This window comes from Dermacentor albipictus, chromosome 1, assembly GCF_038994185.2.
Source record: "Dermacentor albipictus isolate Rhodes 1998 colony chromosome 1, USDA_Dalb.pri_finalv2, whole genome shotgun sequence".
In the NCBI taxonomy this organism is placed as follows: Eukaryota; Metazoa; Arthropoda; class Arachnida; order Ixodida; family Ixodidae; genus Dermacentor; species Dermacentor albipictus.
The window spans coordinates 235,964,943-235,989,248 of NC_091821.1; the positions used below are offsets into that span (position 1 = coordinate 235,964,943).

General features: G+C 44.3%; 2 protein-coding genes across 3 annotated transcripts in view; one reads left to right on the top strand and one right to left on the bottom strand.

The window, feature by feature from the left end:
• Window positions 1–24,306, bottom strand: part of LOC135901244 (monocarboxylate transporter 5-like) — a 75,168-nt gene that overhangs the window by 19,067 nt on the left and 31,795 nt on the right. Inside the window, exon 2 of one of the 2 annotated variants that reach the window (XM_065430963.1) lies at window positions 4,059–4,286. In XM_065430963.1, coding sequence (XP_065287035.1) covers window positions 4,059–4,266 — 208 coding nt within the window. In that variant the 5' untranslated portion in view covers window positions 4,267–4,286. Of the gene's footprint in view, window positions 1–4,058; window positions 4,516–24,306 lie in introns of those variants that run through there. The other variant, XM_065430964.1, reaches the window with a different exon arrangement.
• Eip75B (Ecdysone-induced protein 75B) overlaps window positions 1–24,306 on the top strand; it is a 370,621-nt gene that overhangs the window by 10,120 nt on the left and 336,195 nt on the right. The gene's annotated exons all lie outside the window — the stretch shown is intronic.

The following is a 24,306-nucleotide window of genomic DNA, read 5'->3' on the forward strand; positions in this document are numbered from 1 at the left end:
CGGGTACAAAAAGAAACCGAGTCTAAATAGTTACACAGGATACCGCTATAAGTGACTAACTATAGCTCTCCAGGGAAAATAAGGGGAATTCAAGACGATGGGCAAAACGAGAGCAAGGTAAAAGCAGCAGCCAACGACCACTTCTCGAAATGTTGGCTCCTGCTTTTACCTTGTTCTCGTTTCGCTAACCATGGTAATTATGTGACTAGATTTAGTCTTACTGTGGTTTCGAGTTGACTTTTAGTTTTAGTGCGTTTAAGCGATATCTCTATGTGATATAGAGATATCGCTTGTGATCTATGTGATATAGAGATATCGCTATAGCGATATCTCTAGTTGCCGGCGCCAATAAAAGTGCCAACATTTCCTAAGCACTCCACAGTAAAAGAAAAGAAAAAAGTCTATCCTTACTCTAATGTCTCAATACGCGGCTTGAACACAGCTTCCTAGAGTAGAACAATTACTCTGGGACCCTGTGTAGATTTTGGCGCCTATTATCAAGCTTAGCTCGTTAAGAAATGTTAAGCATACTCCTATAAGGATAGGCCGCATGCAAGTTACTACGCAATTTATCCACGGCACAGTTTTCTATTTGGTTACGCTTAGTAGACGTTACGGAACGCCACATATAGAATGTTTACCGATGTCGCTTTCGTGCGTCCGCCGGCGTGAGGTATCTGTGTCGGTGCGGTTGTTGTATAACACAAAATGCTGGCAACGGTTCGCGTAGCCGGCTCGGTTTGTTCGTTTACGATATTGCACGCCTCTTTCTCGTGAGGTTTAGCTAGCGTAAAGATTCGCTTACGTCTCGGTTCACCAGTTTGTCTTCTGAAAACCAGAAAGGAAGAAAAAGAAATTGCTGGCATTCGTATGCTGTGCAGCATGTGCACGTTTACCACCTTTTGACCCTTGTCGAGGCAAACGGTTCTTATAGAGGTTTGAAAAATAGATCATCTGCACCGCTCGGCTAGCTAAACAAGGCATGGTTCGAAAGCAATATCGTATCTGTTCGGATGTCATAACAAACTCGTTCACGCTTGGCTAAACGCCAATCAGTTTGCTGTATTATTATTTTTTTTAATGCCCATCGCGTTCTGTGCGCTGCCCTCTAGAGTCTCTCTCTAATTTCCTTTCCTCGGCCCGCCTGTTGACAGGGCGAAGTAGTCGTAGTGTGGTGGCCTTCTCAGAGAAAGCCTTCGATGTTCTTGCGACCGGCCTACTGATATCCATATTTTCTCCTATTAAGAATAGCAAAAGAATATATTGAAACAACAATTTGCCGAGGTAAGGCTACGTCTAATTACACACGTATACGATGTCGTAGTCGCGAGCGCTGCACCTTGGCCGCTGGTCACAGAAACGTGACAGTTTGTTTGTTCGGTGGCGAGTTACAGGTTTATATCTGCGAAGCCTTCCAAGTAATACTTACGTCATATGTTGAGACGAAAAGTATGGGACATAATGTTGCATCAGATTACATTAGACATACCGATATAATTATTTCATATGCGACGCAATATTTTTGATCGCGAAGGCTAGCAGTTAGAGAAGTCTCTCTATCCTTCGTAACGTTGCCTGCTATGTATGAAACGGAGTACGCGCATATTTTATTTCTAGGTAATTTTTTATGTCAATATACCATAGGCTCTACTCTGGCCCAAGAATGACTGGATTCATAACAAAAGCATCACCAAGAGTGAGTATAGTAGACACCGTCACAGTACCAAAAAAGCAGAAAGGACAGGCACTGATAAAGCAGAATCACACTATCAAAGCGCAAAATAAATGTGTTCTGCAAATACCTATACTACCATCAGTGGACACACAACCATGATGTAATGATTGTTGTAAAAGTTCTACATAACACTAGAAAACGTGGTCGCAGTTATTAGCAAGAACTGCGGGAGGCACACTTGGCGATGCAACTCAGTAGACTTTCCAAAACGATAGTAGGGAGGGATATATTGGAAGGGATCGGCATTGGAGTTGATCCTCCAGCTGGGGACATGAAAATTCAGGTGAAGCGAGAAATGCACAAGGGCTTGTACATAAAACCTTTACCTAAAAATATGCATCCGATACATCACGAGAACCGTAGGAAGGCAAGAGCCAGAGCTTTACATGCTAAGTACGGGAAGTACAACGGGGCGGTCTACGTAGATGTCGCCGAGTATAAGAACAAGGACGCATTTGCAGTTGCGGTGGTGGATGGGCGGGGACGCTTAGTCACCTCTGGATCAGTCAAAACCCGCTCCTCAGAAACTGCAGAGGAGGCGGCGATAGCGCTAGCTATAGGTAATACTGAAGCTGACCTGATTTTCAGCGACTCTAAAACAGCCATCCGAAATTTGGCGAGGGGCAGAATCTCTGTCACAGCGGCAGGATTACTAAATCGGGCCACGGGGCGAGGGACTACGGAGGTGGAAATTGTCTGGGTACCGGCCCACTCTGGGAACCCTGGGAACGAGGCGGCTCACATGAATGCTCGAGGTTTCGTCAGCCGAGCAGGTGAGCCGGACGTTCCGGGGAGGTCCACGAGAGATGGGCTGGTGTCCTTTCACGACATTACTAACCATTACAAACTTGAGCGGAGAATTTACCCTCCACCGGACAAGCAATTGGTGAAGGCGCAGGAAAGCGTCTGGCGAAGATTGCAGACGAGATCATTCTATAATCCATACGTGTTAAACAAAATCTACCCGGACGTTCAGCCGGAATGCAAATGGTGCCAGGAACTGGCCACCTATGACCACATATTATGGAGCTGTAGCATAGCGCCGCCACCGGCGGATATTATGCGTGATCCTTCTCTCGAGCAGTGGGAGGCCGTGTTGGCCAGCTCAGACCCGGTCGTCCAGACCAGGGCCGTGGAGTGGGCCACCCAGGTCACCGTCAGCCATGAGCTGATGGCCATCTAGCACGGAATCGTCCGCACATGCGTTCTGACGAAAATAAAGTTTTTCCATCCATCCATCCATTAGCAAACGACGAACTTTACTCAAGAAATGTAATCAAGCGCTTGGAGAAAATTTTGCGTTTCAGAAGCTCATATTGAAATAAAATTTCAATCGGAAATGGTCCGCCAGAAAAAAGTGAGCTTAAATGTGTTCTCCCTGGCAAAAATTGGTTTTAGCGCATGCTCCTGTGCGTGTTGTTGGGACCAGGTTAGCTTATCCCACCGCTGTTATACAAGTTGTGACCCAGGGTAACGTATACCACTGTGGTCAACAAGTTGTTGCGACTCGGTGTCCGAGCGCCATTACGGTTTCGTGGCCGGTAATGTGCCAGGAGCCGGGCGATCGAGATATCCGAGGCGACGTTGAAGAGATGAGAAAAAGGGTTTGTTTACAAATTCACATGATGATAGTTTACATGTACTAGCACGAGTTCGAGTACTATTACGAGCATATCATGAGTAGGAGTCGGAGCACCTGTGCGACTAGGAGCACCAATACGAGTCGGATCACACTCCCACAGCACTCAAAATCCATTTTTTATGCACTTCATTTCCCTCTTTCTCTCTCACTCAACTTAGCCAAACGTTATGACTTCTTGGTTTAGAGACGGGTGCCGCCAAAATGTTCAGCATTGGCGGTCCCCGTGGCAGTTCCCCAGAGGGTCTCTTCTAGCTCCTCTGGACAAGGCCGTGTGGCACGCCAATGCATTTCGCTGCTTAAGGATGGGCATCTTGAATCGGCACTTGCGTCTTCTTCAACAAAAGGTGGTGCCTCATTCTACAGTTGCCACGTGAGCCCTCAAACTCATAAAATTTTCGTTAGTGAATTTTAGTTCATTAGGTTGGCGATTATCCCGCACCATTGAGTTGCTGATATCAGCAGCCACTGGCATTTCGTTTCCTAACACATACGTTCACCTCTCGATAAGAGGCCTCGAAGCTAAAAAAAAGAAAAAAAAGGAAAAAGAAGAGAACGTTAGCTGTCCACTGTCTCCACCGCACCGCCGTCAAGCGCTCTTGCAACATCTTCGCGCATGCAGGTGTTACATGGGAGACAGAAGACAGCGCGAAGAGCGTCGACAGCAACGAGGAGTGCGCTCACCTGTCATGCAGAGCGTGGCCCCTGCGAGGCTGAAGGGCCACGAAGCCTGCTCGTGGCTGCACTGGTAGGTGCGCACCATGGCCACGTAGAGCACGCCGCTGGCGCGAAGTAAGCCCAGCACGAACATGTTGATCCAGAAGACAGCCGCCACGACGATCAGACCGTGTATCTGCCTCGCACGCACCGCGGGCTTGCGCGACAGACCCATGGCTGCTGTTCCGGCTGGCGCTGCAGCAAGCGAGATGGAGAAACGCTGCCTTCTAGGCCCAGTCGGACCAATGGATCTAACCGCGTCGCGGGCGCCGCTTCGGTGCGACTAGGTGCGCGGCGGATGATGCGCGCTCTGTGCCGACTTCGCTGCGCCGGGCGATGATGGGGGATGTGATCGCCGCCACAAGGAGAAAGCTCCAACTGACGGTCGCGCGCGCGCGCGCGCGCACCCCCACCCCTTGGCAGCTGCCTCTCTGCCTGCCGCGAGACCCACGGACCGAAGTTCCTCTCAGTTCTCGTTCTATTTTTTTATATATTTTTTTTCTCCAAGTCGGGCTCTCCTCTCCTACGACAATAGCCGTCGCCTGGCTCACCTGGCGAGAGGGAAGGAGGAACGGAGAAGAGGTGCCACGCCCTTTCAGGATTATTCTTTTTTATGAACGAACGGAAGCTTTCGCAATGAAATGTCAGCTCGAACAAATAGGGCCACCGCTGCAGCGCCCAAACACCGCCTCGAGCCTTGCTTCTCTCACTCTCCCTTTGGGACGTTGCATCAGTAGTGGCGCTGGCTTGATCACGGCGATAAGGCCGGCTGCGCTGTTGCTGTGCGTGTGTGCGTGCGTGCGCGTGGCTGTGCACGGGTGCGCCGGCCATTAACGCGCTAGAAATTCGTCGACAAGCCGAGATAAAATTGGCTGCGATTTCGCGCTGCGAAGCCAGAGTCTGTAATAGCACACCGCAACACGTTAGCCACAGATTCCTATTGCAGCTCATGGAGATGGCGGCTGCACACAAGGTTGCGATAACAACGGCAACTGGAAGCCGAAGATCTCACGTTTTACAAGCTTCATTTTGAGAAAAGTAAAATGCAGAGACATTTAAGACTGCATGCGTGTGCACGCGAAATCATTAAAAGTCCTTCTAGCAATTTCTTTTTTTCCGCGCGTTTTTTGTCCGCGCAAGCTTTCGCCTTTATAACGTGCCTCGGTAAGGCGGAGTGAGAACGCGCCAAGCGTTTCAACGCGCTCGCTTGTCCGCGAGGAGTTCGTAACCCGAAGGCCTGTTCAGCGGCGTTCAGTTGGACATTATAGCGCTTGTTTTATTTTATGCACTCGCTTTATGCACTCGTGACGCAGAGCCACCACCACCTCCCCATTGGCTGCGTCGTCACGTGCCGAATGACGCACGTACCAGGCCACACCTTAAGTCAGCCACAACCGTGGGGCTCCCGTGGTGTCGGGGTAGCGTGCTCGTCTCGCAGCCCGAAGGCGCCGGTTCGGTTCCCACGCGGACCGGATGTCCAAATTTTCTTTTCGAAATTACTTTGCTTACAGGAACGTTCCTAAGAACACTGACGTCAATCAGAGCATTTTTGACGTGTTTTCCTCTTTGCGCCATTGGTCACTTTTGGTACCATCGCTCGGTAGTGACGCCGACATCGACGAATTTTCCTGTAATGGGGCACATAATGCTTTCGCATTTAGAATATATATATATATATATATATATATATATATATATATATATATACACTCAAAGTCATTTCACTGTGTGATGGCGAATGACCAGCTTGGCTGTATATATGGTGATAAATACGTTGATTAAAAATAAGAAATATACCACAATTAATTTTGTTCTTTCACAATTTTTAAAAATTAAATTGCATACTCAATACTTTTTTCCATTTTTAACCTTCTTTTGTTTGATTTTTTAAAATATATTATTTGGTCACCAAGGTGACTATCGCTTTATGATCGCTGCGATATACGGCCAGTGGTTCTGTGGCGACACTGGAAACGCTCTTGGCCAATGTGAGGTCTACACACGGCCGGTGGCGCATCGTGGGCACACTGATGTTTGTGTAACACTGAATGCCGAGCCTTTCCAAGAGAAACGCCACGAACCACTTTCCGTCTGGCCGAGACAAGTCCATGTTGAAATCACCCACAATGACGATGGGAGTGGAGTCCGTAGGGGTGATCCAACGAAACGTGCATACGCTTAGAACTGAGGTGAAACAGCGCGAAAAAGACGAGGACACAAGGAAACAAATACCACAGACAAGCGCTGACTGCCAACTGGAAGTTTATTTGAAAATCACCGGACATTTATAGCATTCATCAGCATAGGCATGCGCACATCATTCACAAAAACATCTGCAAATCATCATTTTAATCTTTCTTCCAAAAATGTTATTTCTTTTCCCGACAAGGCAAGAGAGGGAGTGCTCACACATTTATCGCCTTCCTTTCTTATATGAAAGGCCTCTATTATATCCCTTTCCTTCTTTCATATAAGAAAGGAAGGCGATAAATGTGTGAGCACTCCCTCTCTTGCCTTGTCGGGAAAAGAAATAACATTTTTGGAAGAAAGATTAAAATGATGATTTGCAGATGTTTTTGTGAATGATGTGCGCATGCCTATGCTGATGAATGCTATAAATGTCCGGTGATTTTCAAATAAACTTCCAGTTGGCAGTCAGCGCTTGTCTGTGGTATTTGTTTCCTTGTGTCCTCGTCTTTTTCGCGCTGTTTCACCTCAGTTCTAAGTATGAACCAACTAGCCCTCATCAAGATCTTACTAGTGCATACGCTTGGCGTTTGCAGCACGAGCTTTGTCCGTATTACGTGCCCGCCTGCTGTCGCCGCGCACATTCCCACCTTTCTGCACGACGGTGTTCTTCGTAGGAGCGCTGTTCTTCCGCAATCCTCAGCGCACGCGGCCTACCCATTGCACGGGTGGAAGGAAACTAAGATAAGATTACGTGGTTTGCCGATAGAGCCCGTGACGTCAAACCGCAATACATACTAAACAGTGTCTATTTCGGTCTTACTTTTTTTTATTACGATATTTTTTTATCACAATACGTTTTGACATTTCTCGCGATTAAACGCAGCTGAGGCATACCCGGCGATACGCTTTTGCTTTATGCTTTAGCTCTTTCTGCTCTGGGATGGCCGCCATCGTTTTGGCCTACGCACACAAACCGCCAGAATCTAGCGTATCACAGCTCCGTAGTAAAGTAGTGCTGTGTTTTGACCATTTTCAGACACAGCGCATTCGTGCAGCAGCCGCTATTCGTTGCACATTACTCCTTCACAAGGATATAGTTATCACCGTTCTTTTGTTAAGCGAAGAGGGCATGGGAAATTTCTCTACGACAGTTGCCTGAAAAACGCGACATGCCCACACGCGGGCGCGCGCGCAGAGAGAGAGAGAGAATGGTACTTTAAAATTTTGCAAATATAGAAAAACATAGGAGGCTAAAAATTAACCAAAAATGTGCGTTATGAATTCGGAAAATAATAGCAAAAGAAAATAATAGCAACCATTTCATACTGAAAGTGTACAATTGTTCAACTTCACAGACTACGACATGCCGAAGCAACAACGCGAACAACCACCGATTCCCGTGGTACGTGGAAGGGAACTTGGCAGGCGCTTGAAATGCACCGCGTAGGCAGAGTAGGCAGGGAGAGGAAGGGGGAGGCTCGTTGCATAAACGTGATGTTGGCTCTCGGCTTCAACACTGAAGAACGAAGGGAAGGAATGTTCATTGCGGGCGCTGGTGGAGGAAATGGGCGAGAGTTTGTTTTGAGGGGAGGGTTTATAGCCATCCTTTTCGTGCCATCGCCTCGCAATGTTTCTATTTGCTTGTCTCTGCTAGTAATAAACGCTTTCGAAAAAAAAAAACATCTTGCGATAGTACGCTCCCAAGGCAGTGCTTCACAACTTCCAGTGCACAAAAATACTTACGCATCGTGGCAATCGATATTACGTGAATAACTTTGCAAGTAGCTGGCTTTACAGCGCCGTCTGGTTTTCTGCAAAGCGTTGCCAGACGGACGATCGTGTTTGCGTAGAGTGAGTAACCGTGGGTGTGACGGAAGGCGACGACGACGGTGACGACAATATAGTATATATGACGGCGACAGCATGATGACTAATTTGTTGCACTCCGACGAAGAAACGTTATGGCGTTGGACCGAACAGGTCACTACATGAACCTTATGACCACGTTTGTTTATTCAGTTCACCATTCACAAGCTATCCGAAGTGCAACCACAAATCAGGCGGATGCACCGTGTGAAACATGAACGCAGGGATGTCATGATGCCATGATGGGAAGAATAGCGATGAGAGGAGGAGAGGCGCAAGGAAAGGCACGGACGTTAACAAGACGCGGGTCCGGTTTGCTGCCCTGCACTGGGAGAGAGGGGATAATGAGTTGAAAAGAAGGGACGAGAGAGCACTATATAGTTGCACGCACACCTGAACGAACGCGCAGCAACTCTATACACGATTGCGGGGACCTGTCGAGGTATGCTGTAGTAACGCCCTCGCTGCTTTCTGCGCCAGCAACCCGCATGACCGTACTCAAGAATCTTCGGTTCCGAAACAGTCTCGAGTCCAGCCGGTTAGCTTAACTACATATATATATATATATATATATATGTATATATATATATATATATATATATATATATATATATATATATATATATATATATATATATATATATATATATATATATATATATATATATATATATATACATATATATATATATATATATATATATACACACACACACACACACACACGTAAGCGTCCTATACCCATTGAATCACAGCGGCACATACCAATTCTGGAGTATTGGTCTAAATCGTGCACTTGCCCAGTGGCTCAAGAAAGAGGTAGCCCAAATATAAGAAATTTATAAAAATCGGAGACCGTTGAATATGGTGCGCTGTTCTATGAAGAGCTTTGTGTGTTATAGGATAAATATGTGCCGACATTATAGCTACATATTTTATGCCTTGATTTATTGTTTCATTACGCAGAACAGACATTTACGCGCTCGAACTACGTCGGTCAAAATTTCGTGCTGTATAAGCTTGAGCGACTGGTGACAGACGCCCAGTTGCCCAAGAATGGTGTAGCCCAAATAGTATAAGAAATCAGAGGAGGAGTTGAACATCATGCGCTGTTACATTAGGAGGTTTGTGTGCTTTGTAGATAAGTATGAGCCGACATTATACAGCTTTGACGTTGTGATTTATTATTTCATTACGCAGATTTGCACTCACTGGCACTGCTCAGTCGATTGGAATTAACCCATACTACCCACGGCCCGCCGTACGAAGAAACTCGGAGATCGATCCCCGTAACACTTTGCATGTTTTGGCTGGGCATGGCGAGGGGCCCTCAAAGTGAGCGGCATCTGTGTATGCTAGCGATATGGGTAAAATCTTCCAGGTAATTGCTTTTGCAAGGAATGAATGTACGTCTGTGTGTGAATGTATTAGAGTGGGGAACCTTAATATTTCGTGGGCGATGCGTGCGCAAAGAAGTATCTGTTTGTGGGTATAACCAGTAATGCCTAAGGGATATAGTTATGATGATATATGATATACATCCCGTATAAAAGGCACATGCAGAATTGTTTCCTTCGTGCAGCCAGCGGTGTAGGATTTAAATTGGATTTCGTGAGGCTTCCGATTGCTGTACGGTGATATTTAGGACAAACCGTGTAGAGCGAGCGATTCTGTAGTGCTTCTACAGCGTGAACTTACGTAACTTGATTAGCAGGCACATTGTAGATGCCTATTCGAGCGGTGGTTGAACGAATGCGGCGTGGAATAATGATTTCACCGATGATGGCGCAACGTAGCGATTCCTGCGAATGTGCCTCTATAGCATGCGGCTAACTTTATACCTTTTCAACTGAATGTGCATTTTCCATGTTTGATTGCTGATCATACGGACACCAGGCCGAGTAATAATTTTATTCCGACTCTCTTTTTTTTCGCGTTTCCTCAGCGGTCCGAGCGGCGCATCACCTACCTTATCAAGAGTTGCCCAGTCATGAGCGGTGAATGATTAGAAAACAAAATTGAAGTGACTGAGAGTAATTGTTACATAATACCGGCCCCAAGATATTCGTACAGCGTCACATTCTAAAGGATAGTTGGGAACGGAAGATCCGGGAACGGGAAATGAAAGAGAGGTCCTCTCGTATGTTTGCACTTACATACAATATGCCAATGGCGATGCCAGACAAATTTTACTAAAGTCAGATTCAAGACACCCGCCATGGTTGCTCAGTGGCTATGGTGTTGGGCTGCTGAGCACGAGTTCGCGGGATCGAATCCCGGCCACGGCGGCCGCATTTCGATGGGGGCGAAATGCGAAAACACCCGTGTACTTAGATTTAGGTGCACGTTAAAGAACCCTAGGTGGTCAAAATTTCCGGAGTCCTCTACTACGGCGTGCCTCATAATCAGAAAGTGGTTTTGGCACGTAAAACCCCATAATTAAATTAATTATTAATCAGATTCAAGACAAGGAATATCAGACATTAATCATCATGCGTCTCGACGCAATCAGGCTCATCGCGCTGTACTTACTTTTCTAGGATTAACAACTTAAGCTGTAGCGTCGATACTGTTTCTTCTCTTTACCATTCTGTAGTTGCGTGACCTTCAGTGACCGGCCCCACTGTGTGTGATCTGTATTATGTGTTCTACTTTTATCTTTTAGATTTGTCCTGTTGCTCTTTCTTTCCTCCCCTCCTTCCTATCTTCCATATCTGTGTTGCTGTCACGTCCCTTCTGAAGAGTAGGCAGGCGTTGTGGCCTTTCCGGTGGCAGTTGCCGGGCTGCTCCTCGCTTTTCCTTTCCTGTTAATTGTACATGTGTTTTCAAAACAAATAATAATAATAATAATAATAATAATAATAATAATAATAATAATAATAATAATAATAATAATAATAATACACAGCCGTCGGCATACAAATTTGTTTGTGAGGTAATTTTGTCGCATGTAGTTAACGTATATCAGAAATAGAATTCAGATAATAAAGGACTGATGATTGAACCCTGGAGGAAACCAGAGTTTAATAAGGTTGTAGGACAGTTAATGTCGTTAGCTGCAACCATTTGAACTCAAGAGATTAAAATGCATGACTCCAGATTAAAATACCATGGTCAACGCTTCGTACGCACAGTACGCAAAGAGTAACTAAGTTTATCGAACGCTGCAGAAGTCTAAAATGAAGCAGCCAATCAAAAAAGTCGGAGTCAGCATAGCCGTGCATGTCAATGGCAAAGTAATGATGTTGAGAGCCAGAAGAAAAAAAATGAAATCCACGTTGAAATGGTGTTAAGGAAATGTTTAATTGTTTTAAGAAAGTTCACCAGATGTGTCAAATTACATGCTTCATAATTTTCTAGGGTACAGATGTAAGAGAAATTGGTCTGTGCTGTAAACGGTCGTGATAACGCAAGCACACACGCGCACACATGCACATACACCAAGGAATTTGCATTGTTTCAAGGGTTGCACCTATTCTGAGCGACACACAACTGCTTTAGATAAGCTGTAAAAAAACAAAATTTCGGCAAGGCGGTATACATTGCAGTTGGCCTATCTAAAAGTGTTGTAGATAAGGCTGTTCAGCAAAATTTCATTGGGCTGGAACTTAAGTTTCTTGGTTACGAGAAGAGAGAGAGAGAGACAGAGGAAAGGAGAAAGGCAGGGAGGTTAATCGGAGGGGAAGATACTTTATTGTTTTGATGGAAATGAATGTTTTTTTTCTAGCAACGTAGTTCATGAAATAAAGGTGTTTAGGGAGTGTTGTCTGAGGCTGAAGTTCAGATTCGAGCATGAAAAGAAGGATAAGTTAGTTTTTTTTTTTTTGGTGTCCACTTCAAATTCTGTATTGATCATGTGTGCCCATCTAGAAACCTTGGTCTGAGAAGCCCTTTTCTAACCTGACCTCTGGTCATTCGAAAGTGATACAAAATGGCACACATTAAAGAAAATTGCACCCTCGTGGACGGATTGGTTATCAAACACCTTTTCCTCACCCTCACTTTTTCTTAATTGTCTTAAAATAGGTGTACTCGTTATCAGAACACCCTTGGTGCAGCTTTACCACGTTTTTTTTTTCATTCACTATTTTGGGGTGCTAAAAGGGTGTTCTGTGTGAAACATACACATTACGGAATTTAAGAGTGCTGTGGCACTTCAACTTTTTAAGCAAGTAACAAGCCGTACGAGCTACTTTCCGGTGATTTGAGCCGTCATTGCTATCGAATGACCGGCAACCTAAAATAACGAATAAAAAAAAACGCAGTAAGGCTGCACCAAGGGTGTTCTGCTAACGAGTACACCCATTTTAAGACAAGAAAAAGTGAGGGTGAGGGAAAGGTGTTTGATTACCAATCCGTCCACGACGGTGCAATTTTATTAATGTGTGCCATTTTTTATCACTTTCGAGTGACTAGAGTAATCACGTCATATGATTGACATGATTGATATGAGTTCCGATGGTGCTAGGAAAACGATATTTCAAATCATTTTTGTGTCAAGAGGATGTATAAATGCAGTTGAAACCTTCACGAGAATAACAGAAGCTATGAAAACTACTCTTGATCTTTTTATAACGAACTATACTCATTCTTAGTAACTAGTGGAGCCTTAAACTGTCCTCTTAGTGACCACATGCCAATAGTCATGTTTATACACACAAGAGCAAACGAAACCGAAAAAGATATCATTGAAAAAAAAAACATTTCAGACAATAAACGGGTACACATTAACTGCCTTTCAAGATGCCTTGAGACAAGTATCTTGGAAGGAAGTTTTTTATCAAAACGAGGCTGAGCCAGTATACAACATTTTCTTAAAGAAATTCTCAGCTGTTTATGCGCAACATTTCATACACAAAAAAAGAAACCACAAAGCTTATCGGAAACCTTGGGTCACCAAAGAGCTTCTAAAAAAAATAAAGAAAAGAGATAAACTTTATGCCAGGTTTTTAAAATCTCGGAACGGCGAGGATCTAAAACGCTTCAAAATTTTTAGAAATAAATAAAATAAAGAGTTAAGAAATTCAAGAAATCGCTATTATTCACGTACTTTTTCTTCATGCTATGGACATACAGAGAAGGTGTGGAACAAGTTAAATGAACTAATGGGACGCAAACAAAACACTGAACCTATAAAGAAAGTTTCTGTAAACGGATGCCTTTTAACCGCAGATGATTTAGTTAATGCATTTAATGATTACTTTACAGACACTGATTCCCATTCATCACAGAGCCCACCATATACATTTCAATTCCCTGCGACTATGGACACAATTTTTTTTTTCAAGCGACAACCCCTACCGAGGTTTGTTCAGTTTTTCTCAAACGGATAATTAATGTAGCTGCGATGCTGATGGCCTCCAAATAAGACCTATCAAACACGTGATTTGTGACATTGCACCTGTGTTAGCTTACATGTATAACTTATGCATAGCATCAGGTACTTTTCCTGGAAAAATGAAAATTGCAAAAGTAGTTGTGTTATATAAGAAAGGTGACAAACTCGATATAAAAAATTACCGTCCGATATCTATTCTGCCGCAGTATTCTAAAGGTCTTGAAAAAATCATTCTTAACCAATTAACATGTTTTATCTATCTATCAATTAACATGTTTATCATATCTATCAATTAACATGTTTTATCTTTCTATCTAACATGTTTAAACATTCAAAACGGTTTTCAACAAGGTAAATCAACAGAACTAGCACTTGTAGCACAGAAAGAATATATACTGCACAACCTCTAAAATAAGTTATTTGTAATTGGTCTATTCATAGACTTCACAAAAACGTTGGACTGCATAAATCATGACCTCCTAATACTTAAGCTTGAAAGATATGGCATCAGGGGCCTTCCTCTTCAGTTACTGACATCCTACCTTAAAAATCGGCAGCAATATGTGTCTATAAACACTAGCATATCATCTACACGACAAATACAGTGAAAGCTCGTTAATTCGAACTTCAATAATTCGAATTTGTGGATAATTCGAACTGTGCGATTTGGTCCGGCCAAGCTCCACAGAAGTCTATGTATAAAAAAGTCCGTTAATTCGAACGCGAGAAGGTTCCCTCACGGATAATTCGAACTATGCTCGCCTGGCACACGGCCAGAGAAACACGCCTACTGCCTACACACAAGGCTGTATTGCCTCCGAAACGGAGAGAACGGCGAGAGAAGGCAAAATCGGAAAAAAATCTAACCTGCGCGAGGTCAGCCAGAAGCTAGCGGCGGCTGCCGCCTCTCTGTTCTACGTAACCTCCGAGACTTCTTGCCCGTTGCGACTCTCGGAGGCTTTGCAAATCTTGTACAGCTGCTAATGTTGTGCGGAGATGGCACGGCAAGCGCCAAAACACAGCGAATCAAGTACGTCGCAGCTGCGCTTGCAATCAAGAACCAACGAATCAGGGCCTTCGCCACCTTCACATGTTCAGCGTCTTTGTCTCGGCAGTCTTCATCGGTTGTGCACCTCTGTTTTCAGATTAGGAGGTATTGGCCATCGCGATTCATTGTGATGGTGTTAAGCCTCGGCTAACGTTCGTTTCGGTGGACATCGGTGGTGGGGCACAGTCGGACCCAGAGCTTCGACTTGAAGATGGCGTGTGCCCGGAGCAAACGCCATCACTTTCTGACATGCCCTACTGCTCCCAAATCGCAGTGTACTGTTGCTCACCTTCACTTTCGTTAGTTCGAACTTTCGTTAACTCGAACTCAAGCGGCTTCCCCTTGCGGTTCGAATTAACGAGCTTTTACTGTACAAACAGGTGTCCCTCAGGGAACTATCCTTAGTCCATTTCTGTTTAACATCTACATAAACGGCATAGTTCCTATCCACCGAGAGGCAAAATTCATAAACTACACAGGTGATACGAGTGTTTTTTATCAAACAACTCTTATACAGACCTCATTGGCGAAGCGAACAATCTCTTAACCCATCTCTCAAAATGGAGCCAGGACAACCTTTTCAAAGTAAACTCGAATAAAACACAAGCAGCCATCTTTAAAAGAAGAGGTACGTGTACTCCATTGACCCCCAACATATTTTACAACTCTGAGAAAATAGAGGTTGTTGACACGGTAAAAGTACCTGGCGTATCCTTTACCGACACATTGCAATGGGACGCTCACGTGGATTTTATACTCCAAAAACTGAGCCGCATAACAGGTATACTACATCGAAATCGCTACCTTTTACCAAGGTCAGCTAAATTGATAATTTATAATGCACTGATTGCCTCGCACGTAAATTATTGCCATCTTGTATGGGGCACAACATCAGCTTCCAATCACTCTAAATTACTACTGATGCAAAAAATAATAATAATACGCGCTATCGCAAATGTGCCGTACAACTCGCACACTGAAGGTTTTTTTACCAAGTACAACATAACAGAAAGTCATCATCTCTACCAACAAACTCTCCTACGCACCTACTACTTTCAGGTAAAAAATAGAAGCAACTTAATAACAAATATAGCAAACTTAAAAGAAAATACACCCACATATCAGACGCGCAGCCATGAAAAATGGCTCATACCTTTTTCGAGAACAAATTACGGCCATCAAATGGTCGCAAATACCTTGCCACGCCTACTAAATTCTTATCTAAAATCCGGCATTAACATTCATGCCTTGACACCATCGGAGCTCATCTGTCTCGCGAAAACTACGATTTAAATCACCATGGTTCAATAAAACCACGTGTATCCACACTGAAAGAAATGTAATTACTCTAAGTAACGTAACCCACTGTTATTAGTTTTTCATTTCTGAATGTGTTCTTTGCTACCGGTCTGCCAATATGCAAAGGGGGCCAGGGACCACTCAAGCTGCCAATAAGCAGCTTTTACCTTGGCCCCCTTCATTTGCTTGTAAATGGGCCCAAATAACATTAAATGAAAATAAAATAAAAATCATAGTAGCCTGCGGATGTCATCCTGCTGCTTCATGTGCATGGCGTCCACGGTGGTGAAGCGGGAGTACAGTGTCTTTTTATTGTGATAGCAACTATATGGACACTGCAGGCACATTTTTGCCGTCGGCGTCGCCGTCGCCGTGATGTTCTACATAAAGTACAAGGGCGACAGCACCGTCACCGCGCGCCGTGTGCTGTGTGTGCGAGTGAAAGCGCGCGAGGGTGGAAGCAACAGCGTATATGGCACAGCTGCGCGTGGTCGCGCTGGCTTTATCTTGAAAGCGATCTGCTTTGGGGGCGGAGTCTAGCCGGGCCGAAGGTTCGTAGCTTTGCGTGCGCTGTGTTCTCGCCGCTCGGTTTACATTGAAGCGATAGACAGCACGAAGGTCACTTCGCTTGCTGCAGCCGCCGCGCTTCCGCACGCGGGCGTTGTGACAGCGAGTGTCTGTGGTCATCGAGTGTGATATGTACATGTTTACCTGCGCGCGATGACGCCATGCTTGTTAATTTAGCTGGTAAGCGAGTGTTTACAAGTCTATAGGCCGATAAAACTACTGTCCTTACTTATTATGGCTGTCTAGTTATTCCCCTGCTAATAATCCTGCCTTTCGCTTTTTACTATACTGACTTCATTTAAGCTCTTCAAGCTCGGTGCTGGTTTAGATATCTGCTGCCACCCGTTAGTCAATCATAGCATTGTTGTTATTCCATGCGGTGGTGGAACTACAACACGAGAACTTATTCGCAATTGGATAATGTTATTGAAAAAAATTTCATATATATACACAGAGGAAATCACGAATGCCGGAGCAGCGCTATAGGAAAAACCTAACCTAGTAAACCGAAATAAACTGAAAAACAAACGTACACATGCGTTTACAGATTAATTCATATTTCTTATAATATGTCATGAAAGAAGGATGGCTCAGGCAGGCATCTCCTCTTTTCCTATACTAAGGCCTCTATTAATTTTCGTGTGAGCAGGTTATTACTTTTAACATATATATTTGTTTCATTAAAAACGGAATAGAACCCGCATATTCCGCAACATAGGATGGGCCAGATGATTTCAGTGCCTCCTGATGCTCTCATTGCGTACGTCAGTGCGACGGCCCGATGGGTCAGCATAAACCTTGTCACAGACCAAACGGGATCACGCATACAATCTTTGAACTGCATTTTTCCAATTTTCTTGCCGTGCTTTATGGGACATTCAATGTTTTATGGTATTCAGGAGATCAAAGATTAGTATTTATCGATTATTAACACCAGTATACGTTTAGCTTTCGTTCTTTTTAGGTTTCTTTACATTAACTTTGTCGTTTTTGCCTCGTCGCGCTCCGCAAGCGCGGTTACAATACACGGGGTGTTTCAGCGAACACTTTCAAAATCTTCAAAAAAATTGTGCGTGGCAGATAGCACTATTCTAGTCCATGAGCTGGTCTACTGGAAGAGGCGGGCATGACTTGCACAAAAAACTGAAATGCACTTCTGGAGCGAACAGCTCAGCAGTAGACACTAGAGCTGGAAATTGCCCGGCACGCCCGCACATACTGTCGCCGATCACACCGCCCTTCTCCGATACAGGTCACCCAAACGCCGTCGTACGGTCGACGTTCGCGCGACGTTATTAAAAATTGCAAGGGCGTACGTGAGGAGGTGGAAACAGGCGTGACAATACAAGCGCTTCGTCGAACATCGGTTGTATCATTGCATTACGATCCCACAGAGTCGGTTGTAGCATATGAAGGGCGTTGGAAGTGAGCTATCTTTTGTAAAGGTGATATTTGCCGGTAAGCTGTAAAGCAGCTGAATTATCAATTTGTCCTGCGATGATCGGTTCTTTTGTCCAAAGTCGCATGATAGCGATGTTTCCTCTTTAGGAGGTCATTCCTAGAAACCTATTCTGTAAGACCAAGGTGTCAAGTATATCAATGCCGCTCTCTCCCTCTCTTTCTGGGCTGCTAAACTTTTGTGTCCTACAAATGTCGTCACCTACCCCGCACATGGGTCATTTCATATCAGCGCTCTATTACTCATCAATGGAACCACTAGAGGCAGGCGAGCTATCAACCCCCATGCCTTACAGAGGAATGTACCTTTGTGCTAGGCCGATTCCCGCAAATAAACGCGAGAGATGCATTATCAGGAAATTGGGACATCAGCAGTACGCGCCCCCAGCGGCTGCGAGCTTTAAAACGTGAGTGGTTTCTATGGGAAGCGTCATTTATCGCGCTTCGTTTATCACTGCAGATGATATCGTTTTAAGAAAGAAATGCCGAGAGGGAATACACTCTACACGCCTATTCTATTCGCTTGATCGGAGACCAACAGTGAGCACAAAGAAGGCTCTGGACCTGCGGTCTACGAAAACACCTCGAAAACGTGCACTTGTCGCTCCAGAAAGTTTCGGAGGCCAGTCTTGTTGTCGACCACAATTTAACGTTCTTGCTCGGTCACAATGGCGTTGTATGTGGCATATATTTCCTCTCCGGAAGCCAGTATTATATATATATATATATGTATATATGTATATATATATATATATATATATATATATATATATATATATATATATATATATATATATTCATTCTTTGGAGCTGGGGCTCCAACAATCATTGTCATCAATCTTCCTTTATATACACTTTTGCGCTCGCTGCTTTCCTGTCAGGAATGCTACGCCCATGCTGTTAGCGGTATGAAGGTACCGCGGGAGCGCAGTGGTTAAAAATGGAAATGCGCTCAAGATAGATGGCGATTACTGTTGGTGGACAAGATAGGCCTGAAAGAGTGCAAAGCTTTTTTATAGTGTGATATAGATTTCTTTTTTTTTCTCTCTCTCTCTGGTGCGACAGTTTTTGTCTCAAGTGTTTGTAGTGTTTATAACTTTCTTGCGGTGTTCTTTCTTGTTTTCTCCTGTGACGTGATATATATCTACTTCTCGCATGAAACAAGCAACGTCTCGTTTTGTGATGTAATTCGAAGAAAAAAAAATTTGTTAGCTTAGTGCTCTTGTACTTGCACTGTTGAGTAGCGCGAGCGCGAATAGAGAGTCGATAAATATTTAATGGCGCTCGGCTGAAAACGCACGGACTGCAGTAAGCGGAACGGAGTCCCTGCCGCACAGCTTCTCCCCTAAGCGAATCTTTCCTGGTACCGTCAAATAAATTTCAACTAATTAGAAGGCTCGTGCAAAATTGTTTCTGATACAGCATCGTACGGGACACCCAATACAAGCTCCCAGTGGCAGAATTTCAGGAACAATCTTCCTATTTTATTTCTCGTGCGCTGTGTATTACACGGCATTACATAAAGCTTTATATACTGGACTGTAGAGCAGGCATTCAAACGCACGTTGCAAGAGTGCGTCTTCGACCAATTCGGCGTGTCAGGATCAGCGCTATCAATCGTGGCACGTGCTCGCGCTGGCTAGAGAGAAGCAAAATGTTTGAACCATGGGCTTTCCTAACCCCCTGAAAGATTGTTCGCAATAACAGGGCGTCTTTCGCATTTGTGCAAGTTTCTTTATTCATTGAAATGGCAGTAAAGGAAGGAGATTTAGATACAATATACTGGTTACGGCTACTCTTATACACGTGGCAATGAATAATATAGATGATAACATAAGATAAGAGCTAGGTAAGGTCAGAAGTTGATTAGTGCAAGCGCATAAACTAAAAGGAGCACATGAGGTCTCGATATGACCCGAGATATAAAGATTTATGAAGTGAGAAGAGACTTAAAAAAAGAGTAAGCCTCGTTAGCGTTTTATTGCGATAGAAATTATATGTACATTCCGAGCGCATTTCTACCGTTGCCGTCACCGTAATGTTTCGTATAAAGTCTAAACACGATAACATTGTATAGCCGCGCGCCGTGCGCTGTATGTACGAGTGAAAGCTTGCGACGGTCGACCGACGATCGCGGCTCAATCTCGCGCGCGCGAGAGAGAGAGGAAGGCGGGACGAAAGCGCGCAGTCTTCTGTCGCGCGCGAGCACGGGGGGGGGGGGGGGGGTTAGTGAGTGAGGGGGAGGCGTCCTACTCCGGCGGCGGCTGCTGCTTACGGCGCGGCCATGCGGGCGCCGTATCTTGCAAGCGATCTGAGACGTGGACAAAGTGCGCACCCGCGCGGGCGATCTGCGATGTGTACAAAGTACGCGGGAGTGCTGGTAGCTTCGTATGAGCTATGCTTTCGACATTTAGTTCGCGTTGCAGCGAGAGACAGCACGCAGGTTAATTTGCTCCCTGCTGCTGCCGCGCTTCACTTCCAGCGCTTTGACAGCGAGTTTCCGCGGTCATCGAGCGAGATGTGTTCATGTTTACCTGTGAGCGCGTGACACTGTGCTTGTTAATGGGGTTAGTAAGCGAATGTTCTCAAGTTTATGCGGCCGATAAAACTACTATCCTTACTTCGTATAGCTGTCTATACTAATTTGCTGTCGCAATCAATGCTTCGCCTTTCGGGCAAAACTGCCACTTTTTCCTTTCTTACGATATCTAGAACTCGTGGAAGTTTTTTGTATCTGCGGTAATAAGTGGGGCTTCATTATTTCACTTAAAATGATCAATAAAGCGCTGATAAAAGTAACAAAAAAAATAAAACTGCTGAGGAGATGCGGTTCCCTGCAACGCTGTCCCGCATCCGAAGACGCATTCTTGTCTACTTTTTTTTTCTCATTTGTCCCTCTTCAATGAGATAGCGAGCACGAAGCTGCAACAAGCTGTACGCCTTATCTGAGGATCCTTATCTCAGCGCTTTCTTTCACTCTTAAATGACCAAAAGTAAGTATTAGTAGCAAGAACCAACGCGGATCATTTGATCATCTTCACACATTCAATGAGCTCTAATGCATTACAAAACCTTCATAAATGCTATTCTTTGTTGGATTTTGATTGATTAGGGCAGAAAAATGGAGCACTGATAATCGAATTCCGTGCAGAAATGTAGAAAAATGCATTATGCACATATGAAAATGAACGTGGAAGTACTATAGTTCAGTATACTCACCCTGACACGGCTCGTCTGCCGAAACGTTCGAAGCAACTTCACCGGCATTACTGTTTCCTATATATACAAATGATCTTTGTAGCCAAGTCTCATCTATCAAATTTTTGGCCGATGTAGCCAAGTCTCATCTATCAAATTTTTGGCCGATGTCTGCGTTCTTGCTGCCGTACTGCGTTGAAGACTGATCTTGACCGCATTCTCTGTTGGTGCTCACAGCGGCCAATCAAACTTAATAGGTGTAAAAGCATGCGTGTTTCGCGACCTTCTTTCACCTCTAATGTCGCTCTAACACGCCCCTAGCAACCATGACCTCTTACAAGTATCCTGGAATCTATCGTGGCCAATGCATGTACAACAACACCAATCGCGTGCTAAGCTTTTTAGGTTGCAAATTCTCACGCGCCATCGCCCTCGTGAAGTTTGAACTTTACGAAGCTTTGGTCGGGCCCAAACCTGAGTATGCCTTATAACATAAGGCGTTGCTGGGCTAAGCGGTTCATACTTGCAGGTTTTACAAACGCGCACGTTGAGACCCTTCCACTGAGGCGCTGTTGGAGTTCGCGCACCTTCCTCTCTTCGTCATACGCAGGCTTCTGCTCCCAATAAACTTTAGTGGCGAGTTAGCGCTTGTCCCATGAATGCCCTCTTTTGTCCATTCTTAAGTTCTGCGCTTGTGAAATCTGCAAGCTTGAGCGTGCTGGCCCAACCTGGGACCCTAAGTCAGCTAACACTTGAAAAAAGCTATTATAATCCGGCGGAAATCGCATCACCTGTCCAATTCTTTCCAAATAATACGTTCGTTTTGCTATAGTGTTTCCGCAATGGAAAAAAAAGTGACTTGCATGACCTCGTATTGCACCCGAAGTGTTTTCCTCTATGCTTGATTCTCCCGCAGAATAGTTTATTCTTATCAGACCCTTAAAGATGAAATGCTCTATTAACCATCGTACGTATCACGCCGTAATGATCATCCCCAAATACTTCGTGTGCCCCCACGTCGTACTAATAATAATGTGTTCGGACTCATTTGCACAGAGAACCTCGAGAGGCGCAAACCACCTTCTTGCCTCCATCGCTGTCATTCCTGATAACTTGAAGGCGTCTGCTAATATTCACATCGGTTATTTCCCATTTTTTCTATAGGTCTACCTTAATTAATGCTACTCCTGCTCCTAATTTGTACGCCAGCTGAACGACCACTGGACCAAAAACAAAACAAAATAAAGTCTGCAATGATGAAATCTGTTAAGCGGCCATAGGTGGCTCCTTTATTAAAATTTCATACATCTGTTTCAGTGAGTCATCATTGTTTGAATCTTTGCGCAACGTGCGCTCATATGGGTGCTAGTGAGCTCTTAGTTTTTTCTTTTTCTTTTTTCGCGGCTTTCACAATTTTAGCGAATAAACGCTGCTCGTACTTGGCGTAGAGCGGGAGCGAGCAGAACGCAGAATAACGTATGGCTTCTGCCATCGTGAGCATTCCTCCACGAGTGGAATGTTGAGCACGTGGCGCATAGCGTTCCGAAAGCAGGCAAAAATATGACCATGCACGGGATTTCAAAAGGTGCCGGAGCTGATTACGCCATGTTTTTGAACATCATTTCTGGCCCTCAATCCTCTCGGAAACAATGGCAATATTAAATAACGCACTGCATGAGCTTCATTTTGGCCGATCGTAGTCTTTCTATATTTCCTTCTTTTTGTTTTTGAGAGTTGTGGTGCTTTGTTAGTTTTCGTTCTTGAAAAACAAGCTTAGTGGTCTGCGTGAAACCTCTCCCAGGCTGCGCACCATTGAAAAGCCGGGCGCCTGGCCGAGGGGATGCTTGTACCCGTTTTATAAGCCGGTGGATAAAACGTTCAGGATAAGCTGCATCTGCGCGGCTGTGGCGGGAGATACGATGAGCTGGCCGTATAATGTGGTTACCTGCTGGGAGGGTGTGAAAGAAATTATGATAAAGGAAAAAAGACTCGCTACCTTACGGCGAGAGGCTAAGATTGGAATACCTACTTGATTTTTCGGTGCAGTTACGCTGACGTTATAGGTATAATTAGAAAACACGAATCTAGTCGCACGGTTTCGGACTGACTCAAGTGTGCTGGTTAGGTTTACTTGATGAAAATTAAAGTGTTTTGGACGTATGAAAGTTGCGTGAGCGAGGAGTGTAACAGAACGGATTGCTAGGGTAAGGTTGCGGTGTTAGTATTCATATACTTTGTTAGCCGAATTTGGGATTTCAGCAACATATAAGATCTGTGTTAGGTCAGGAGAAAAGTGAATGCCGAGATATTTGAAAGGGTTGGTGAGAGCTATGGAGCGATCATAAAGGCGATAGGTCTGAGTTGTGTAATTAGGAGGCGGTTGAAAGAGATGAGAGAGGTCTTGTTAAGATTAAGTGACATAATTAAGTCATTTATCGCACCAAGCTCGTGTTAAAAAGATGGCATGTTTTAGAGTGTCAACGTCAGATGCTTTCGCTATTGGACGGTAAAATACGCGAGTCTTATATTAGAAAAAATGTCAAGAGGCAGGTCATTAATATATATAAGAAAAAGTAGAGGACCTAGTACGGTACCCTGCGTTACACCTGAAATTACGCTGGACAGGGGTGATGAAAAATATTAGCAATGACAAGCTGTTGGCGATCGGTTAAAAATGCAGAGATCCAATTACAAAGAGATGGATGAAGGTTAAGTCACGAAATCTTAAGTTACAAGCGGAAGTGAAGTACTTTATCAAACGCTTTTTTTCCTTCAAAATCAAGAAATAAAGCATTAATAGGAATGTGTAAATCTAGATTTTTAATCTTGGTCATGCAGGAATAGGGCAAGCTCCGTTTCGCAGGAATAGCCTCTTCTAAAGCCGTGCTGGTTAATATGAAAAATGTGTGACAGATGTGGAAACCTCGTAACTTTGGAATGTAATACACAGGGTGTTCTAGTTTAGCTGCACCACATTTTAAAAATTGTCTTTAAAAATTGTAAACATTACGGCCACTACTTCACTCTACGAATTATAGCCGGTGAGTTTGCAAAGCGCATTCAGTTGGAACGAATTCTCCGAACTGCACGAGTTTCGAGATATTCATTTTCAAAATTTCCGACAGTATGCATTGACGTTCCAGTTTCGTTTTTCGAAGAAAACTGTTTTATTCATTGAAGCACGAGAGTAACTGGAACACCAATGCATTTCGTCAGACACATTGCAAATTAATATCTCGAAACTGGTGCAC